We start from the raw sequence: 18,978 nt of genomic DNA on the forward strand, positions 1-18,978 counted from the left end.
AAAAAAAACTTAAAAAATAAAATAAATAAAAATAAAGATAAGACTGTAAATAACACATTAAGTTCATCTCCCAAAGTACACGAGATAATAAAGCATAACACGAGTTATTAACCTTATAATTAATTCATCCCGCAACGTCTCCGTCTGAAGAAACAACACCCGAGATTAAATTAAACGCGATGACGTACGTGAAGGGCCACACGTGTTCCTGGCCCCGTAATCAATACCCAGTCCGTGACAGTGACTAATATGAAGAAGGAGCTTAGTCTTCAGGGTCACCATCAAGGGAACCATGGCTTGCTGACCCACCAAGCACTTGCTCAGTCTCCTGTTCTGGGAGACGCACTGCACGAGCACCTGAAGTCACCTACCCTCACCAAGCACCCCTGCTATTAATCCTCTGGTCCAAACCTATCTGTCCCATGAACCGAGTGGAGCAGAGATCGGCAAACTTTTTCCGTCATGGAGCAGAAAAGAAAGATTCTTGGCTTTGTGGGTCAGCTAGCCTCTGCCTCAACCATCTCACCCCGCCGCGCTATGGGCGCTAGAGGATTTGGAAACGTCTGGGCATGGCTGGGTGCCAATAAAACGTTATTTATAGGAAGAGGTCGTGGGCTGCACTTGGCCCATCCAGGCCAGTTTGCCAACCTCTGGAGTAGCGTAACTGGGAGCAGTGAATGCGGCGATCTGCATAAAGTGTTTAAGATGTGGCCTCACGCTCCCAATCATTGGCTACTCAATTTACAGGCTACCTCGGCGTGCGCGCGCATTCACAGGCATATTCTGTCGATTCCACACGCGTCCACCAACACGGCATACCTCGCCAAGTCACCACTCTCTTGGCTTGTGCCATTAAATTAGAAGCTTTACCGAGACCAGGACCTGCCTCCTGGAACCCCAGCCCCCACAATACCTGCAATAAATGTTAACCATCGCTCTCCTTTATGGGACACACACGCCCCCCGCATCTCAGAGCCCCGCATGTCCTCTGGATGTTCTGCCCCCATCGGCCTGTGGTTTCGGGGCCTGTCACCCGGCAGGCATTCCATAGCCGCTGAGGGACCAAACCCCCGGGCCCAGCGTGCCATGCCGGAGACTCACCTTGAGGGAAGGGATGTCCTCGGCGCGGATGACGAATTCGTCGCGCTCCCGGAAGATGCCCTCCCCGCCGCTCTCGCCCGCCTCCTCGTCCGTCTCCCCGCACACGGCTGCCGTCTCCTGCTTCTTGGCCAAGTGCAGGGGCCGGGCGTCCGGAGGCTCGGGCTCCTCGGGGGACGGGGCAGGGGGCTCCTCCGGCACGGGGGCGGCCGGCGGGGGCGGGGGCGGGGCGGGCGGCGAGGGAAGGGGCGGCGGGGCGGGCGGCGAGCTGGGCGCGGGGGCCACCAGCGGGGGCGGCGAGGGCAAGGCCGGCGGTGGGGGTGGCGGCGGCGGTGGCTGCGGCGTCGGGGCGGGGGGCGGCGAGGGCGGGGGCTTCTCCTCCAGCAGCGGGGGCTCTGGGGGCGAGAGGGGCGTCAGGGCGGACTACAGCACCGGCACCGCGAGGCCCCCTCGGCCCTCACCGCGCAGGTCCCTCAAGGCCGCTGTCACTGTCAATCAGTATCAGCCCCCGCCCTCCTCTCCAGCGTCCCAACACAGCCAGCCCCCTTCCTGCTGTGCACCCCCACATCCCTCCTGATCAACGGGAACTGTTCTCCACCGAGCACCCTAACACCCATCTCTGCTGCAAATCCCGCTCACCTCCACTTGTTATTCTTCTGCTCTTGCCCTTCCTCCTAATCAGGGCTCCTGAGGCTGCTTACCTGTCGCCTGTCCCCTCCCCGACTTTCCTTGTTATTTTTTTTCCAGATTTTTATGTAATCTCTACACCCGAGATGGGACTGGAACCCACACCCCTGAGACCAAGAGTCTCCTGCTGCACAGACTGAGCCAGTCAGGTGCCCTTCCCCTCCTGGACTTCTATTTATTTTTTAATGATTTTTTATTTATTTTTGAGAGAGAGAGAGAGAGAGAGAGAGAGAGCGAGCGCGAGCGTGTGGGCGAGCGGGGGAGGGGCAGAGAGAGGGAGACACAGAATGCCAAGCAGGCTCCGGGCTCTGAGCTGTCAGCACAGAGCCCAATGCAGGGCCTCGAACTCATGAGCTGTGAGATCATGACCTGAGCCGAAGTTGGACGCTTAACGGACTGAGCCACCCAGGCGCCCCGCTCTGGGACTTTTAATACCCACCTCTGCCTGAGGAGGCCAAAGGAAGACTATTCCCTTAACTTCTCTCTCCAGTGTCCTAATAACCCTTCCCACCCAAACGTGGTGCTCTCTCCCCACCCCTCTTCCCAGTCTCTAAATACTCTCCCCTTCTGTCCCTTATATTGTAGCATTACTCAATGTCCGCCCGCCCCAACTCCCCATTAAAACCAGTCCTCTCTGGGGACACGTGGGTGGCTCAGTCAGTTAAGTATCTGACTCCTGATTTCCGCTCAGGTCAGGATCTCACAGTTCATGGGATCGAGCCTTGCACCGGGCTCTGCGCTGACATTGCAGAGCCTGCTGGATTCTCTCTCCTTCTCTCTCTTTGCCCCCACACCCTTGCTTGCCTGCACGTACACTCTAAACACATAAACATTAAAAAACAAAAAATCAGTCCTCTCTTGTCTCACCACAGACCCTTCCTCATCCTTCAACGGTCTCCAACCCCAGTCCATCTCCCCCTTGCCCTCACCCCAAGTCCCTCCAAAGCTCCTTGCCCTGCCCTGACGTGGCTCCTAGTTCCCAAATGCCATTCACCAGCCCTTGCACCTCTTCTCTTGTTCCGGAACGTCCCTTCCAATGCCAACAGTTCAACTCCCCCAAAGCCCTTCTGCTAGGTCAAAGTCCCTCCAGGAGACCCCCTTCCCAGCCCCAGAGGACCTTCTGAGCCCCTGAAACCCATTTCCCACGCCTCATGCCCATTTGAGTCCAGAAACACCGCTCAGTTGCCTCAAAGCCCTTGCTGGCTCTCACCTCCCATCTTCCACCTTCCGTCCCAATTCCCCAAGCATCCACTCTGCACCTCTTCCTCCTCATTTCCTGCTCAGGGGGTCTTGTCCTCCTCCCCCCCCAAGCTCTCCCTGCCCTTCCCTCAGACTGCTCTGTACTCTCAAGATCATTAATGCCCTCCACTTCCCACTGAACTCTCCAAGGGCTTTTCTAACGGCCCCCTCTACTGCCTTAAAATCCCTCCTGATGCCTAAAACTGCTTCCTCTCAAGCCGTGTCCTGAGCTATGAGGCTTCCAAGGTTCTTGAACCCCAATACTCGCTCCCATTTCAGCGAACCCTGACACTCTGTTTGTTCAGAAGCCCCCGGCATTTCTTCTCACCTCTGCCCTTCAGCCTCCCTCTCCATTTCCCACTCTTCTGCAACCCCCTAGAAGTGCTCTCCCTTCCCTAGGACACCTCTGAACCCTCAAACCCTCATGAACTGCCCCCGCTGCCTTCCTCCAAATCAACGCCTTCATTCCCTCTCCAGTGAAGCACCTTAAAATTTGCCCAAAGCCTCTCCCAGGACAGAACACCATCCAGACCCTGCCATACCCCCAGCCTTTCCCTCCTGCCCCCCCCTCCATGAGACCCAACTAGTCAATGTTCCAGTCTCTTTCAACTACCCTCCCCAAGTCTCTCCCTACCCCCAGATACGTTTCTGTCCTTTGCCATACATCTCTAAATCCCAGCTCCTTCTCAGATCCCATAGCCTCACCAGTTTTAAAAGCTCTCTCAGTACCCTGTCACCCACCTGTCCCTATCACTTATAACCTGCCCCATTTCCCACATCCTCCAGTGCCCACCTTGGGGCCCCTTAGCCCACTTAGCATCTGTGGGCAAATTAGAAAATGCTACCTTTCTTACTAAAAACACCTGTTTGCCCTCGATTAACAAGTTACTTCCGTAAACAAGAGAATCTACTTCATCTACGTGAACAATGTCCCTTAAACAGTGCACAACCTGCACAACTGTACCCTGTGACCTGAACAACAGGAAAGCCCCTTCCCGCCCCCAAACCATCATCCCCGAGCTCACCGGGTGTGCCATTGCTGCTAGGGAGCCCCGGGAGTGGGGGAGGCCCTGGCACTGAAGCCTCAGTTGCCAAGGAGGGCACATCTGGGGTGGAAGTGTCCTTAGGCCCAGCGAGGGGTGGGTCATCAAGAGCAGAGATGGCTGAGGAGATGCTCTCCTGCAGGTCCCGGTTCTTGGCCACAGAGTCTTCTTCGTCCGAGGAGAAGGAGGGCAGCGTCTCCAGGTTGCGCTTCAGCTCCTCGTCCAGCCGTTTGCAGGGCGAAGGGCAGCCCAGCCCTAGCCCCTCGCTCTCGGCCGCCTCCAGTGCGCCCCCCAGCCCGAAGGCGCCGGCAGGCGGGGGGTGTGGCACAGTGGGGGCGGCAGGGGGCTGGGGCTGCAGGCCCCGGGCCGGCACAGAGGGCGGCACGCTCTTGGGGGGGCTGAGTGGGGGCGTCAGGCCGGCCTGATAGAGTGGCGGATGACGCTTGCCTGACTTGAGGAAGTCCAGGAAGGAGGCCATGAAGCCGGACTTCATCTCTGGCTGCTTTTCTTCCACCTCCTTGATCTTGGCCTCAATCTTCTCCCGAGTCAGGCTGGAGTCCAGGCTGTTGTGGTCAGCGCCGGATACAGCGTCGCCTGACGAGGCTCCCAGACCCTCACCGGCCTTGGGCACAGACAGCTTGATCTAGATATTGGGGCGATGGGGAGTCAGGACCCACGGATCTGGGACCCCAAGTCCCCTCCCCCATCAGAAGCAGGAGCACAGGCCCCCAACCCTCACTTAAGACCCAGGTCAAATTCCCACTTTCAGCCTGTAGAACTCTAGAATTCAAGCCCACAGACCCCTTCTGATTCCAGAACAGGACTGGAGTTCCTCCCTCGATGCTCCCTGATCTTCCTTTGCTTACAGCCCAGGAGCCCAATCTCCAGACCCTCCACCCGCACCCCCAAGACGCAGGAATCTAGGAACCCCCGATCGCTGGTCCTTTAAGACCTAGCACCTAAGAACCTAAGCTCCAATACCCTGTACCTCCCTCCCTCCAGACCCCAACGTGTCCATTCTCAGATCCCTCCAACAGTGGAAGCCTGGAATCCCAGCCCAGAGATGCATTTCCTCACAAGTTTCAGGAACATAAACCACAGCCCCCATCACGCCCCAGAACCTCAACCGTGGCCCCAACCCTCCGCTTTCTTGAAAACTTAAGCCATCCAGACCCCAGTCCCCCTCACCTTAAGTGGCTTCAGGGGCTCCAGCCGTGTGCCCCCTACCTCCTCGGCCTTCCTGCCCCGACCACGGCCCCGGCCCCGAGGTTTCTTGGCTCCATCAGTGGGTGTGGAGGCTGAGGCTGGCCCAGCAGTGGTGGGGACCTCCAGCGGGCGGATCCGGGGCCTACCCCGGGGCCGGGGTGGGCCATCCCGCTTGGCCTTTGTCGGCTTGCGGCCACGGCGCCTGGGGCCATCGGGGCCTGGGTTGGGTGGACAGAAGTCGATGTCACCCAGGGGTGAAAGGGCCGGGCGGGAACGGCAGCTGGACACCAGGTCGGGCAGGCGCCGAGGGTTGAGGCGGATATCAGCGGGCACATCGGCCTTGTCCTCATCCGCCTCAAACTCGTACTCCTGGGCGTACAACTTCTTGGGCGTCTGGAAGGGCGGGTCGCGGCGCCGTAGCAGGTGGAAGGAGGACGTCTTGAGCAGCTTCTTTGGCTTGGTAGAGCAGAAGATGGGTGAGGTCAAGCCTCCCTTGGGCTCGGAGGCAGGTGGCGGCGGTGGAGGGGGAGGCGGGGGTGGCGGGGCCGCCTGGTGTGGCCCACTCTGGATCAGGCCCAGAGGCTCAGCATTGACCGTGGAGGGCAGCTCAGGCGGTTTGTTGGGGTCCAGGCCCAGGCCCGGCGTCTCAGGCCCAGCTCCAGACGCCCGGCTAGGGCAGTAGGGCCCATAGGGATCATAGGCAGGGGGGCCCGGAGGCGGCCCAGTCCCCGCCTTGGGGTCACCCTCGTCCTCAGGCGGCCCGGCCTTGCCATAGTCGTCTGCCGCCCCTCCGCCGAACATCTCCTCCATGGTGGGGAAGAAGCTGCGCTCCTCGTCTTGGAGCAAGGAGTCAGGAAAACAGATGGACGTGAGTGGCACAAAGCGGGGGGCCTTTGTGCCTTGCGGGCTGGGGCTGCGGTAGGCACCTGAGGGATCCTTGCCCTCGGTATTAGGTGGGCCTACGCCAGTGTCACCAGGCCCTGGGGGCAGTGGCTCCAGGGCCCCAAGCAACTCCTGCATAGCGCCTGGGGGCTCCAGACTCTCCTCGGGTCGCAGGCGGGGGCTGGGGGCACCAGGCTCCAGGCCGTGGCTTCGGAGGTGGGCCTCAAGCTGGAGGGGCATGGGTGGCGGAGGTGGGGGCGGCGGCGGGGGCGCCTGGGGCGCCCCATCACGGGTGGCTGGCTCAAGGAGATGAACGCCAACCTTGGGGGCACTGGGAGAGGGGCTGGGGGCGTGGCTAAGGACAGAAGGGAGCAGTTGTGGTGGGGGAGGCGGAGGCAGCACCAGTGGGAGGTCAGGGCCCCCGGCCTCCAGGAGGAGGCCGTGGGGTGTGGGCTGGGCAGGCTGAGCCGTGGGAGGTGGGGGCGGCGGGCTCTTTTGGAGAAAGGCCCCCAGCTCCTTGGCACCTGCCCCATAGTGGACCACTGAGGTGGCCAGCCCCTCAGGTGTCTCGCCACCTCGTTCCGGCCCTTTCTTCTTCTCCTTCAGCCTCCCCAGGCCCAGCTCCAGGGCTGCTGTGGCACCCTCGTCGAGGCTGGCACTCGTCCGGATGACACTCTGCAGGTGATACCTCTGGGGGTCTTCCTTGGCCAGCTCGTAGGGTGTGCCCGGTGGACCCCCGGCCCCACCACTACCCCCAAGTCCCTTGGAGGCATCCGCTGCCCCATCTTCACCCACCAAGCCGTCTGCCCCTGAGGTCCGCGGGGGGCTGGGTGCCTGTAGGAGATGCTGGATGAGGAATTCCTCATCTTCCGTGCGCTCGGCAGGAGGCCCGCCGGGGCCAGCCAGCAGCTCCGAGCCATCCCCTTTGCCTTTGTAGCCACCTGCTCCGGCTGCATAGCTGCCGGCTCCCGGAGGCGCCAGGAAAGGGGCCGAGGCCAAGACGGAACTCAGGTATTTGCCAGGGGCTCCCGGAGAGCCGACTCCAGGCGGGCGGCCGGGGGCAGGCGGCGACTGCAGTGGGCGGATGATGTGAGAAGGGCTGGCCTCGCCGCCACCCCCCAGGGAGCTGGGCCCCCAGCCACCTCCGTGACCCGAGAGCGCCGGGGAATGGCCAGTACTGTAGCTGAGCGAGGGGCTGGCTGTGGGCAGCCCCTGGGAATGGGCAGCTGGCCCGGGGTATGGCTCACCCTGAACCCCATACAGCTGCCCCTGCAGCTGATCCGGGGAGTAGCTCTGACACGTGGCTAGGCCAGGAGGCGGGGGGCCACTGGGGGGCTGTGGGGGCCCCCCTGAGTAGCTAGGGCCTTTGCTCAAGTCCTGTGCTTGACCCCCTCCAAACCCTTGCCCGTAGGCCTGGGGTCCTAGAAGCCCTTGGGGCTGTCCAGGGGAATAGGCTTGGCCCCCGGCCCCGCCAGCCCCAGAGGCCTTCCCAGTGGCATAGGCTGCTGCTGGCCCACCCAGACTCTGGCATTTGGGCGTGGCGGTTGAACGGGGCGGGGGGGGCCTGTTGGCAGCACCCGCAGCTGCTCCATAACCGCCTTTGCCTGTCTTGTAACCGGGCGACTGAATGATGGGGCGGTAACCTCCACCGCCACCCGCAGCCCCACCTCCTCCAGCCGCCTCTGGGCCTGCAGCCCGGCCCGATGCTCCAGCCGTGGCTCCGCTGGGCCCAGCCTTGCTAGGCTCGCCAGCACCAGGGGAGGGCTCCCCGCCGCCCAGGGGGCTACAGGCCAGGTTAGCCCTGTGGCCCATGGAGGAGTAGCTGCCTCCACAGCTCAGGTAATGCTGGAGGGCGTGGGCTGGTGGCGGGGGCGGCGGGGGCTGTGCACTTGCCGGCCGCTGGTAGTGCTTGATGACGGTGTCCTGGCGGGGCAGGGCCCGCTCGGGTGGCGGGGGGCCCGGGGCAGCACCCGAGAAGTTGTAGAGCTGTGGGGAAGATTGCTCGGCGGCAGCGGCAGCAGCGGAAGAGGAAGCCAGCAGGTTGAACTGAGTCGGGAGGTGGCGGGGGGGTGGGGGTGGGTCAGGAGGGCCAGGGCGGTAAGGAGGGGTCTGGGCCGGGCCGAGACCAGCAGGCCCCAGGACACCGCCCCCTGCCAGGCGCTCGAAGCCCAGCGAGGATGGCACCGTGGGTGCTTGCGAGGGCTTTAGGTGCAACACATCATGAGGGGACAGGAGCCCGTTAGCTGGGGGACTGAATGGGGGATCTTGAAGGCTGAGGGACGAGGGCACTGGAAAGGGGCGGCTGCCGAAGGAAGCCGGGTGCTGGTAGGCCGACAGGGCAGAGGAGGATGGAAAGGTGCTGGAACCCGGCAGGGCGCCCGAAATGAAGAGCTCCGTGGGGCCTGGCGTGTGCATGGCTAGGGATGACGGAGAAGACCACAGGTCAGGGCGGACCACATGCCAGCCCCACCCTGGCCCTCCTGGGTCGGCGCTGGGCTTACCTGTTTGCCAGGAAGGACTGCGGAACTGGGAGAGGAGAGAGGAGGCAGAGGGGCCAGGCTGGGGGCCCCGGGACTCCAGGGCCGAGATGAGGTTCATGACGGAGGCGTCGGGCCCTGCTGAGCCCGCGTGGTGGAGGCCAGTGTCGAAGAGTCCAGAGAGGCCTGGCCAAGGACAAGGGGGTTAGAGTCAGCAAAGTGGGGTATAAGGCCAAGTTGAAAGGGAAAAGGAAGAGGCCAAAAGCAAGTCAGGTCAGGGAAAAGGGTTGGAAAATGTAAAGAGATAGATTCCAAGGGGATAAAGCGGACACAGCCAAGCTGAGGAGACAGGGCAGAGGATAACAAAGGGGAAAAAGGAAAGCAATAAGCAGGATGGAGTGTAGTCCAATCGTAAGGGCAGGGAGCCCAGGAGAGGAAAGGTAAACAAAAGAGTAGAAAAACCCAGAATCAAAGGAAGTTGGGCACAACAGGACAGAGTTCTTGGTGGAAGGGGGAGGGAGACACAAAAGGATTTGGGCAATTCTAGCAAGGAAGGGGAAAAGATGGGATGACTGGAGCCACTTAGTAGGAAGAGGGCAGGTCTAAAGGGATTGAGTTCAAGTGGGAGGATCCAGAAAAAAAACAAAAACCAAAAAAAAATAAGGAGGAGACAAGGGAAGGAGCCAACCAGGAAAGTTAAGGATCAAATTGGATAATGTAATCTACTTGCAGGTCCACCCAGGAAGAAGGAAACCAATCAGAATCATTAGAGGTAGGACTACAGGGAAAAGAATAAGGTGGTGGGCAGACCCAAGGAAAAAAAGGGAGGTCCAAAGACTTAGAGCCAATCAGAAAGAAAAGGAATCAGGAAGAACGAATTCAGAGCGCCAAGGAGCCAAGAGGATGGGCAAACCTAGAGGGAAAGGATTGGGGTGGGATAGACAGGAGGAAAAGCCTGGAAGAGAAGGTGGGATTTGGGGGCTGAGGGGACGGGGCCAATTGGAGCGAAAGAGGCGGGGCCAGAGACAAGGGTGGACGAATCCAGCGTGAAATTGAGCAGGGACCAGCAGCCTCAGAGGCAACCAATCAGAGGAGAGGCAGCAAGGGGCGGGCCAGGACGCAGGGCACGGCCAATTAGGAGGGGTGGAACTTTCAGCAGCCAACCAGCTGCCTGGGAGGGAGGGCCAGCCCAGGCGGGGCGGGACGGGGGCCGTACCTGCTGGGTGGTGGTTGGTGGCATAGCTTTGCAGTGGGTGGGGGGCCGCGTAGGCCTGGCGGTGTAAGATGTCGGTCTCGGGGTGCGAGGTCCTGGAGCTGCCATAGACCAAGCTGGGGGGAAGGGAGAGATGTTAGGGTGTCCTCTGCAGCTACCCTAGGAGAATGGAACTCAGCAAATCCCCCGGGGTGTGGGGGGAATCTTACAGCTGACTGGGGGTTATCCCTAAGGAACCTTGGGCCCTAAAGGAAAGAAGACCAAGGGAACCGGGGTACCCAATGAAAAGAGCCATGAAACATTCCCCACTCAAGCCCCAATAAATAGAGCCCAGATAGTCTCACGTTTACAAACAGACATGCACAACGACGAGGCAAACAGAAGAGGGTGAAGAGTCAGAGGGAAGTGCCCCAAGTTGAAAATTCAAAAGGCATGGACTTCCTACCGAGCCCACTATCCCCTGGACGACACAAGGCCCCGGGGCCCACCTGAGGGGTGCACACGGACGCCCACTCTAATACAGACACGTGGGAACACATGACCCTGAACCTCATATAGGGTCCCGAGTCAGGAGCAGGAGGTAGATTGTTCCCCAAAAGGCTGGGATGGGGGGTGGGGAGGGGATAGGACTAGGGGAAAGTACCAGGTACAAGTGTGAACATGAACAACGTCCATCCCGCAGGGTTGAGGTTCAAATGCATGGGCCCTTGCAAAGCCAGGTGTGTGTGCAAACGACTATCCAGCTCACCCGTGGGGAAGGAAATATACAGAGCGAGAAGTCCCAAATGGAAAATCCTAACACATGTGGGGTCATGCCCAGCCATGCTGGGAAACCCAGGAGGTGGGGGGGTTGGGGACAGGTGAAGAGTGAAGGCAGGACATAAACAGCAGGAAGGGGGCTGATTCGCAGGTGAGCAGGGTGCCAACTAAGCACCAACAGGGCCCACGCTCACGCACACAACCACACACCAGGGAAATATCTGAATCTTCCCATCCAACGGCCCCAATTCACGGCTGGGACTCAAGAGGTCAAATACTCCGCTCCTCGCCATCCACTAGGATTCTCTGCCTTTGGGGGTGGGGGAGCCCAAGGGGGCGTGTCTCAGATTCCAGGACCCCCCCCCTCGCACACACACAGAACCCCAGCTTGGGAAGGGGGCGGGGCCCCGTGCCCACTCTGCGCGCGGAATTTCGGGGGGGGGGGGCCCGAGTGGCGCGGCCTCGCGCAGTCCCGGAACAATAGGACGGGAGGGGGGGCTCCCCCCAGGTCTGCGTTCTAATTCTCCTTTCCATCCCACCTATGCAAGAGCAGAGCCCGGGATGCAGGGAGGAGGGATCAGCAAGCCGGGAATCCAAGGATGGGGGGAAATCCAGGCCTTGCTTCGCCAGTCCCTCCCACCTTCCCAGGGCCTTTCCGTCCGAAATTGTTTTGCACCCCCATTTTCCCGCTGCATCTCTCCCTTTGCATGCCGGAGCTGGCTTTGGCGGAGTTTGCAATTTGCAAACTGGGGCGGCGGCGTTGTTGCAAACCGAGGAAGGCCGCTCCCTTGCAAGCCGGAGGGGAGTTTGCGATGCACGCTTCGCCAGGCGGGCCAGGCCCGGCCGGGCTGGGCCCCCACCCCTTGGCCCCTTCCTCCAGGCCACCCTCAGCTCCTTACCTAGCTTTCGCTGACCTCTCGTAACTCCATCCCGCCCCGGCGCCGAGCGGGTCCCCGAAGCCGGCGCTGGGGTAGTTCCTGTCCATGAATTGGCCGCGGTGGAAATTGGGGGGAGGGGGAGGGAGGGAGGGAGGGAGGGGGCGCGCGCGCGCTCTCCTCCGCCGCCGCTCCCTCCGCTGCTGCTTTTTTTTTTCCCCTCTCTCTCTCTCTCTCTCTCTCTCTCTCTCTTTTTTTCTTTGCAGCCGCCGAAGGCCCGGGAAGGCCCCGGGCTGGGGAGGGAGGGGGCAGGGGCGGAGGGGCGGGCAAGGGAGGGGGTGCAGCCGCCGAGCCAAGGAGGGGGGGAAGGGGGGTTCCCCCTGGAGGGAAAGGGGGGTAGGAGGGACCCCGCTGTCTCCGCCTTTGCCCCGGCGCTTGCAAGAGAGAAGGGAGGGAGCGCGCTCAGGAGGGGGCGTCCCGGGCGGCCCCGGGGTGGGTGCGGGCGCTGGGTGCTCGCTCTCTCGCCGCCGCCGCCGCCGCCTCCTCCTCCTCTGCGCTCACGGTGCAGCCATCTTTGCACAAGGCGGCTGGGGGAGGGGGGAGGGGAAGGGGGGGCGGGCGGCGGGGTGTCTGGCTGCGCTCCGCTTCCTCCCACAATCCCGTGCAAATGCAAAAAAAAAAAAAAGAGAGAGAGAGAGAGAGAGAGAGCGAGAGAGAGAGAAAGATACAGAGCGCTAGCACGGCCTGGGGGTGTAGGGCGCAGCGTTTGTACAGAAAGCCAACTCCGCCGCGCGCAGACGCACCCGGGAATGCAATTCAGTTTGATTTTTATTTTTTATTTTTTGCGTTCACTTTTTGTCTCTTTTACAAAAGCATTGTAATTTACGAGAGAAGCACAACTCCAGTCTCCCGGTGCAATGCGAGCCTGACCCCAAAGAGCACACTTGCAAATATGCCCCCCACCCTTTCCCTGGATTGCAGAGCGCCCGTGTGCGTGCAAGGAGAGCACACGAAAACATGCGCGTGTGTGTGGTCCGTAGCACTGGAGGGCGATGGCCTTGTCACACCTGCTCACTCACGCGAGTCGGTACACCGGGCCCACGCGCCGGGGTCCGAGTTTCCACGCAAGCCTACCCCCGGGGGGCGGGGCTGCCGGGTACCCCCACCGTCAGGAGAGCGTGAGGGCCCGCGAGTAACCCGGGACGAGGGAACACGTTGGCCGGGGATACGCGTGTATCCGTACTTGGCGGAAACACGTGTGCCAGGGTAGGCCTCGGGCCGGACGACCACTACTCCCACCACTCCTCAAGCTCAGCTACGTGGTTTAAGAGGCCTGGGGGCTCTGGAATCCGCTGTGAATCTGGGGAACACCAGCTCTGAAACAGCTCTTCAGCGAGGCCTCCTGAGGCTGCATGAGGAGGGGCACAATGGAGAGTCAAAGACCCGGCTGTTTTTCCCCCCTCAACTAAGACCACTCCGACCCGCCCGCGGGCGTCTCAGCCAATCGCGGACCCTCTGGGTACAAGACCCACCCTCCTGTAAGGCTCCACACCGACAACGCTGGGCCACGCCCCCAGACAATTGCATAGGACCCCGCCCCCGCGCTCCAAGCCTCGCCCCGGATAATAAGCTCAAAATTCCAAGTCCCGCCCCTGAGCCCACGCCCCTCCTCTCGCAGCATCCTCCCCTCTGAGCCCCACCCCCGGGTAGAAGCCCAGCCCAGTACCTGGTGTAAGGGGGCGGAGGTGCGTCGTGCACCCCAGAGGCCGCCAGCGCCTGCTCGTAGGTGGGGAGACCTGGGGGTGGCGGTGGAGGCAGGGGCGTCGGGGGGCCTACATTGCCCAGGGGACTCAGGGGGTTAATGAGCTCAGCCCTGGGGACAGAAAGTACACTGTTAGCAGGAGAGACCTACAGGATAGAGAGATTTGGGAGGAGGAGGGAAGACCTAGGGACACAGAGACTCTGAGGGTGGAAGGGAGAAAGACCAGAGGAAATGAGGGTCACCTTGAACCTGACCCGCCACACAAGAGCACCTCAGAATGAGAGGCGGACGAACACAGGCAGACAGGCATCAACTGCTGAGACATACTCATTCACAGACATACATGTGTTCCAGACACAGGGAGAGTCATGGAGAAAAAAAACAGCCCTGCAGAGAGGTAGGCAGACACACACTGATACAGACATAACACAGAGATACACCCAGTCACAAATCTCCCAGTGCCCCTCTTATAATAAACTCTTCCTAAAAACCCCCAGACCCACTATACTTCCAAGACTGACACTCAAGCACCTTTTTAGACCCTGCCACTGAGAAACACATGCCTAGACAACTCATAAGGCACACACAAACATGTGTGACAGCCTGTCACCACGGAAACTGACATGCTGCAGACACCCAGAGACCTTACCGCTAACAGCCTCGCCAGACACGATACACACAGAGTGATAGTCACACATAAATACGGTACCATGAAGACACGCAGCAGATACTGAATGAGCTCCTACTGTGTGCCAGCTACTGAGGATATTGTCAGACAGACAGACAGACACGCAACTGGACATACGCAAGCTCACAGACTGACTTTCCATGTGATAGTCTTCTCAGACCTTTCCTCTGGTGCCCACCTGCCCCAATCCTTGACCCGTCTCCTCCTTCCTCTCCTCCCCCTGCTTTCCAGCCCTCAAACCCCTTCTCTCTGAATCCCCCTTACTCTTGGGGACAGGGCTGCTGGCCTCTACCCCGTCGTCGGCAGTGCAGATACCAAAAGGCTCCCAAGCTGGCCAGGACAATGAGCAGGATGCCCGATGTCAGCCCCACTGCCAGGCCTGCTACATCCACACGTCCACGCCCTGCAGTGGGGAAGGGGGGGGGGGTGGCACCATGTCAGGGGCTGTCACCCACCTCAACAACCCAATGCCTTCCCACAGAGGGAGGAGTACAGGCCAAGAAGCAAAGCAGAACTGGGGCCACTTCCTAGGTATGTGACTCCAGGCAACAGAACGTACTCATTTCTATAAGCCTCCATCTGCTGCCCTGTAAAATGGGAATAATTTCTCCCCCACAGGCTGTGAAATTCATTGAGATCAAACACATAAAGGGTCTACGATAACTTCATCCAGGACTAGAAAATATGGCAGCTGTATCCCCGTGGTGACAGAGGCCCCTCCCTGGACACAGTGTGGCTTGAGTCCCTCCTAAACAAAATCCATCTGGGTAGGGAGCTCAGCTGCCCCCACACTGACCATTGCCCGATTTAGCAAATAATAATGTATGATACCCTATTAAATACTAATTTTAGATATACAATGAATATTTTTTTTTTAGTATAACTATGTCCCATGTAATATTTAGGACACTAGGGGTGCCTGGGTGGCTCGGTCACTTAAACATCTGACTCTTGATTTAGGGTCAGGTCATGATCTCACAGTTCGTCAGTTCAAGTCCCAAATCTGGCTCCACGCTGACAGAGTGTAGCCTGCTTGAAATTCTCTCTCTCTTCTCTCTGCCTACCCCCCCCCACACCCCACACTCGCTCTCTCTCTCAAAATAAATAAGTAAACTTAAAAATTGTTTTTAAAAAGGGGCGTCTGGGTGGCTCAGTCGTTTGAGCGTTTGATTTTGGCTCGGTTCATGATCTCATGGTTTATGGGTTCAAGCCCTATGTCAGGCTCTGTGCTAACAGCTCAGACCCTGGAGCCTGCTTCGGATTCTGTGTCTCCCTCTCTCTCTGCCCCTCCCCTGCTCACGCTCTGTCTCTCTTTCTCTCAAAAATAAAAACATTTAGGGGCGCCTGGGTGGTGCAGTCGGTTAAGCGTCCGACTTCAGCCAGGTCACGATCTCCCGGTCCGGGAGTTCGAGCCCCACGTCAGGCTCTGGGCTGATGGCTCAGAGCCTGGAGCCTGTTTCTGATTCTGTGTCTCCCTCTCTCTCTGCCCCTCCCCCGTTCATGCTCTGTCTCTCTCTGTCCCAAAAATAAATAAACGTTGAAAAAAATATATAAAAAAATAAATTAATTAATTAATTTAAAAAAATAAAAACATTTAAAAATTTTTTAATAAAAAATTTTAAAAAGAACATACTTAGACTAAAAAATTTATTCATGAGCATTTTTTAATGTTTATTTATTTATTTTGAGAGAGAGAGAAAGCATGAACAGGGGAGGGGTAGAGAGAGAGGGACAGAGAGAATCCCAAGCAGGCTCGGAACTGTCAGGGCAGAGCCCGACACGGGACTTGATCGCACAAACTGTGAGATCATGACCTTAGCTGAAATCAAGAGTCCAGGTGGATGTCTTAACCCCTTAACCGACTGAGCAACCCAGGCGTCCCTATTCTTGTGTGTTTAAAATTCAAATTTAACTGATGGGGGTGGGGGTGTCCTGTGTTTTATCTAACAACACTTCCCCTCTGGGACACAGTCCCTTTACCAACCAGGCCACTGAGGGACGAGACCTCAACTCTGAAGGAAGAGGAGAATCCACAGGAAGGCTTCTGAATTTACCGGGCTATGAAAAATCCATTTATCAATGGGGGAATTTAGGGACCTCCCCCCAGCAACAGATCATTGGGTGTCTAGAACTCGGGGGGACCCTTTGCTAGGACCCTAGGCCTTTAGCAATCCAAGGCCATGCTTCTGAGGAGAAACAGGCACACAGGGAGAACTCCAAAGGTCTGTGAGGCCCTCCTCTGTCTTGCTGCTGGGGAGACATCCTGTAGCACTGGGTGGGGAGCTTTCCTCAAACAGTGAATCCCTGGTGGCTTTTAGCCCCCTTAACGAAGAGCTGCGCCCAGAAGGCAGGCCCTCCAGATTCTGATATGTTTCAGGTGGATTCAAGAAGCCACTGGGCCTCACTAGGCCAGCAGCGAGGTAGTTACCTCCCCTAGCAACCAGGCTCCAGTGTGAGGACTCCAGCAGACCCAGGGCTTGTTGCTAAGGGGCATCCACCCTAGCAACCAGGCCACGGGGAGGGGTGGGGCATCTGGTACCAGGACGGGGTTCCTCCCTGGGCAGTGGGCCTTGGGTCCTGAGCCTGGCTAGGTGTGGTTGCTAGGGAGGCCTCCTTAGTAACCAGGCCAAGGCTGGGATGGGCCCGTGGGGGAGGGGAAGCCAGCCAGGTAGTGAGTGCTGCAGGCTTCCTTGGTCCGGCCTGGCCCGGCCTCGTTGCTAAGGAGCAGTCCCCCCTTAGCAACAAGACTGCAGCCATGGTGGGGCCTTAGAACTCACAGGAAGGGTTGGGGGTGGGCGGACTGGGCAGGTGAGGATGCACAGGCTTCCAATGCCCGGCCTGCCTTGGCCAGGCCCTGTTGCTAGGGAGCAGTCCCCCTAGCAACCAAGCTGCAAAAGGGGCCGGGGCTCTGCACTCCAAAGAGGTTAGCACCTCTGAGCCTGAAGCCCGACAGGCCCCTGGGCTGTCACCCCTCTCTCCACCCGCACTTCCTCCTTCCTAAGGACAGGAGGCCTCCTCCAGATAAGTGTGGCAGGGGCTCTAGTCTCAAAGGAGGGGACTCTTGATAACTACCTCCAGGAACTCAGGGAGCATGGAATTTGCAGGAGGCACATTTGGGGCAGGGAGTGTGGGTTTGGACCTCCACGGGAAGGGGGCTGCCTTAGCTGCACAGAACAAGAGGGGTCCCCCCCACACCCCCACTCACCTCCTTTGCCATTGTAGATGTAGCTCTCCCAAAAGCGCTCCTTGAAGGGGTAAGAATAGAGCAGGTGGAAAGACAGCATATCAGCTGGGAGAGTCCATCCCCCCAACCTGCCCGCACCCCGACTTCTGAGACCCAGGGTAGAGGGAGTTGGGGGCCAGGACATCCCAGGGCCTGGGGAGAGGGGCTCTCACCGTCAGAGTGTTGTCCTCAAAATACTCCCGTGCCTCCTCCCAGGAACACCGCTCCTCACGACACTCCCGTTCCAGGTTCCCTGGTGTGAGGAGCTCCAGGTCCCAGTGATTGGCTCGTGGAATCCGGCTATGGCTTCTTAGAAAGCTCTGAGCTTCTGGGGAGTCCAGGAAGACTTCTGCACCCAAAGAACATGAAACATAGAGAAATGGGGGGCTCCCGGGACTGGGGACATGGAAGAATCTCAACCTCAGGGGATGGGGAGCTATGGAGTGCTCAGGGAGGAGGGGACTGGAGGCAAGGGTTCCTGAGTCAGGGGAAGGTGGAGTCTGCGCCTGGACACGGGCTCTTCCCCCAGACACTCACCTGGGTCTTGGTCCCCACTGGGTGAGGTGTCCAAGCAGGTGGTCAATCCCAGGTACAGAAGCAGCAGAGAGGGGGAGCCCCTCATATTTTACGAACACCTGAAACGGGGCGTGGTGGAGACATCAGGTGCCTCAGCCCCTGGGGAATGGGGCCAGGTCACCCTGACTGGACTCTATGGTCCACAAATTGTAATGATTTGTAATAATAATAGCAGACACTTACCTAGGCTGTATCCTGGGCCAGGTAGTTCAAGGTAGTTTACCTATATCAACTCCATTTAGTTTTCACAGAAGTGCTGTTCTTATCCCCGCTTTACAGATGAGGAAACTGAGGCACGGAGAGATAAAAGAATTGCCCAAGGTCGTGCGATTTGCAAGATTCAGAAGCAGGATTTGAGTGAAAGCTGTGTGCGCCTCCAGAGACTGGAGCAGGGAGCTTATCTTTTTCTCTACCGGGTCTGCAGCGCCCAGCATGAATTTTGGCACATAGTAGGTGCTCTTAAACATGTCTGTTGGTGATCAAGATTCCTTTCTTCCAGGTAGTTTCCACCTATACTTGCCTCTCCCTGTGCTCATTACCACATCCACCCACAGAGATCAAAGATTACAGGAGAGACCAGAACAGGAGAGGCAAAGAGTATATTCTTGGGTCCAGGGGGGCAAAGGGAGTGGGGGTCCTGGACCCCTGGGACCGGGGGACCCAAGCTTCTGAGTCCCAGAGGGGCAGAGAACTGAGGGACCAGGGTCTCCAAGCCAGGCTCTGCCTCCAGGGGACATTCACTTACCTGCCCAGACCTGTGAGCGACTGTCCCCTCTTCTTTAATTGGGGCTTCCTGGGCCAGGCCAGCTAAGGCCAGCTGTGAATGGGGGATAGGGGAGAGGGGAGGGGAGCGAAAGGAGGGGTGCCCCTCTCCCTGTAATCAGACGGATCCCGGTTTCTGGCAGAGGGGCGGGGTTTGTGATTACCTGTCCTGGGCGGGACTCAGGTAAGGGACAAAGTATTTAAAGGGACCTTGGGATGAAGGGCCTAAGGTCCAGAGCCTTGTAGGGACGCCAGGGTTCCCGACACCGACACCGTGGAGGCACTTAGGGGATTGGATATGCACCTCTTCCCTTGTTTGTCCCCTGGGATGGAAGCTTGCCTGGGTGAGCTAGGGAAGTAAATGTCTAGGTGTCCAGATGCCTAGATGTCTAGAAACTGGTGGGAAATGTATGCCTGGTCCCTGGGGGTAGGTGGTCGATGCTGTAGTAAATTCCCGTTTTCTGAGGTGATTTGAAGGACTTTGACTT

General features: G+C 58.9%; 2 protein-coding genes across 3 annotated transcripts in view; both read right to left on the reverse strand.

The window, feature by feature from the left end:
* Positions 1 to 12,079, reverse strand: part of PRR12 (proline rich 12) — a 35,708-nt gene extending 23,629 nt beyond the window's left edge. The window contains exons 1-6 of one of the 2 annotated variants that reach the window (XM_043598526.1): positions 11,504 to 12,079; positions 9,849 to 9,961; positions 8,657 to 8,818; positions 5,256 to 8,572; positions 4,050 to 4,710; positions 1,102 to 1,493 (exon numbers count right to left, since the gene is read on the reverse strand). In XM_043598526.1, the coding sequence (XP_043454461.1) occupies positions 1,102 to 1,493; positions 4,050 to 4,710; positions 5,256 to 8,572; positions 8,657 to 8,818; positions 9,849 to 9,961; positions 11,504 to 11,589 (4,731 nt within the window). In that variant the 5' untranslated portion in view covers positions 11,590 to 12,079. The remainder of the gene's footprint in view (positions 1 to 1,101; positions 1,494 to 4,049; positions 4,711 to 5,255; positions 8,573 to 8,656; positions 8,819 to 9,848; positions 9,962 to 11,503) is intronic. The other variant, XM_043598525.1, reaches the window with a different exon arrangement.
* Positions 12,080 to 12,289: 210 nt separating this feature from the next.
* On the reverse strand, positions 12,290 to 18,879 carry PRRG2 (proline rich and Gla domain 2). The gene is made up of 8 exons (XM_043598546.1): positions 18,474 to 18,879; positions 17,912 to 18,016; positions 17,690 to 17,787; positions 17,326 to 17,501; positions 17,135 to 17,174; positions 14,194 to 14,332; positions 13,206 to 13,352; positions 12,290 to 12,887 (listed from the first exon to the last, which is right to left on the reverse strand). The coding sequence occupies exons 3-8, from the start codon at positions 17,772 to 17,774 to the stop codon at positions 12,869 to 12,871; spliced, it is 606 nt and encodes a 201-aa protein (XP_043454481.1). The 5' UTR covers positions 17,775 to 17,787; positions 17,912 to 18,016; positions 18,474 to 18,879; the 3' UTR covers positions 12,290 to 12,868.
* Positions 18,880 to 18,978: the final 99 nt, after the last annotated feature.

Source organism: Prionailurus bengalensis, chromosome E2, assembly GCF_016509475.1.
Source record: "Prionailurus bengalensis isolate Pbe53 chromosome E2, Fcat_Pben_1.1_paternal_pri, whole genome shotgun sequence".
NCBI classification, from domain to species: Eukaryota; Metazoa; Chordata; class Mammalia; order Carnivora; family Felidae; genus Prionailurus; species Prionailurus bengalensis.

Coding starts and splice junctions, on each gene's coding strand:
- PRRG2 (XM_043598546.1), bottom strand. CDS start 17,774: ATGAGGGGCTCCCCCTCTCTGCTGCTTCTGTACCTGGGATTGACCACC. Junction 17,502..17,689: donor CAGTGGGGACCAAGACCCAG/GTGAGTGTCTGG, acceptor CTTTGGGTGCAG/AAGTCTTCCTGGACTCCCCA. Junction 13,353..14,193: donor CAGCAGCCCTGTCCCCAAGA/GTAAGGGGGATT, acceptor TTCTGTCCCCAG/GGCTGAGCTCATTAACCCCC.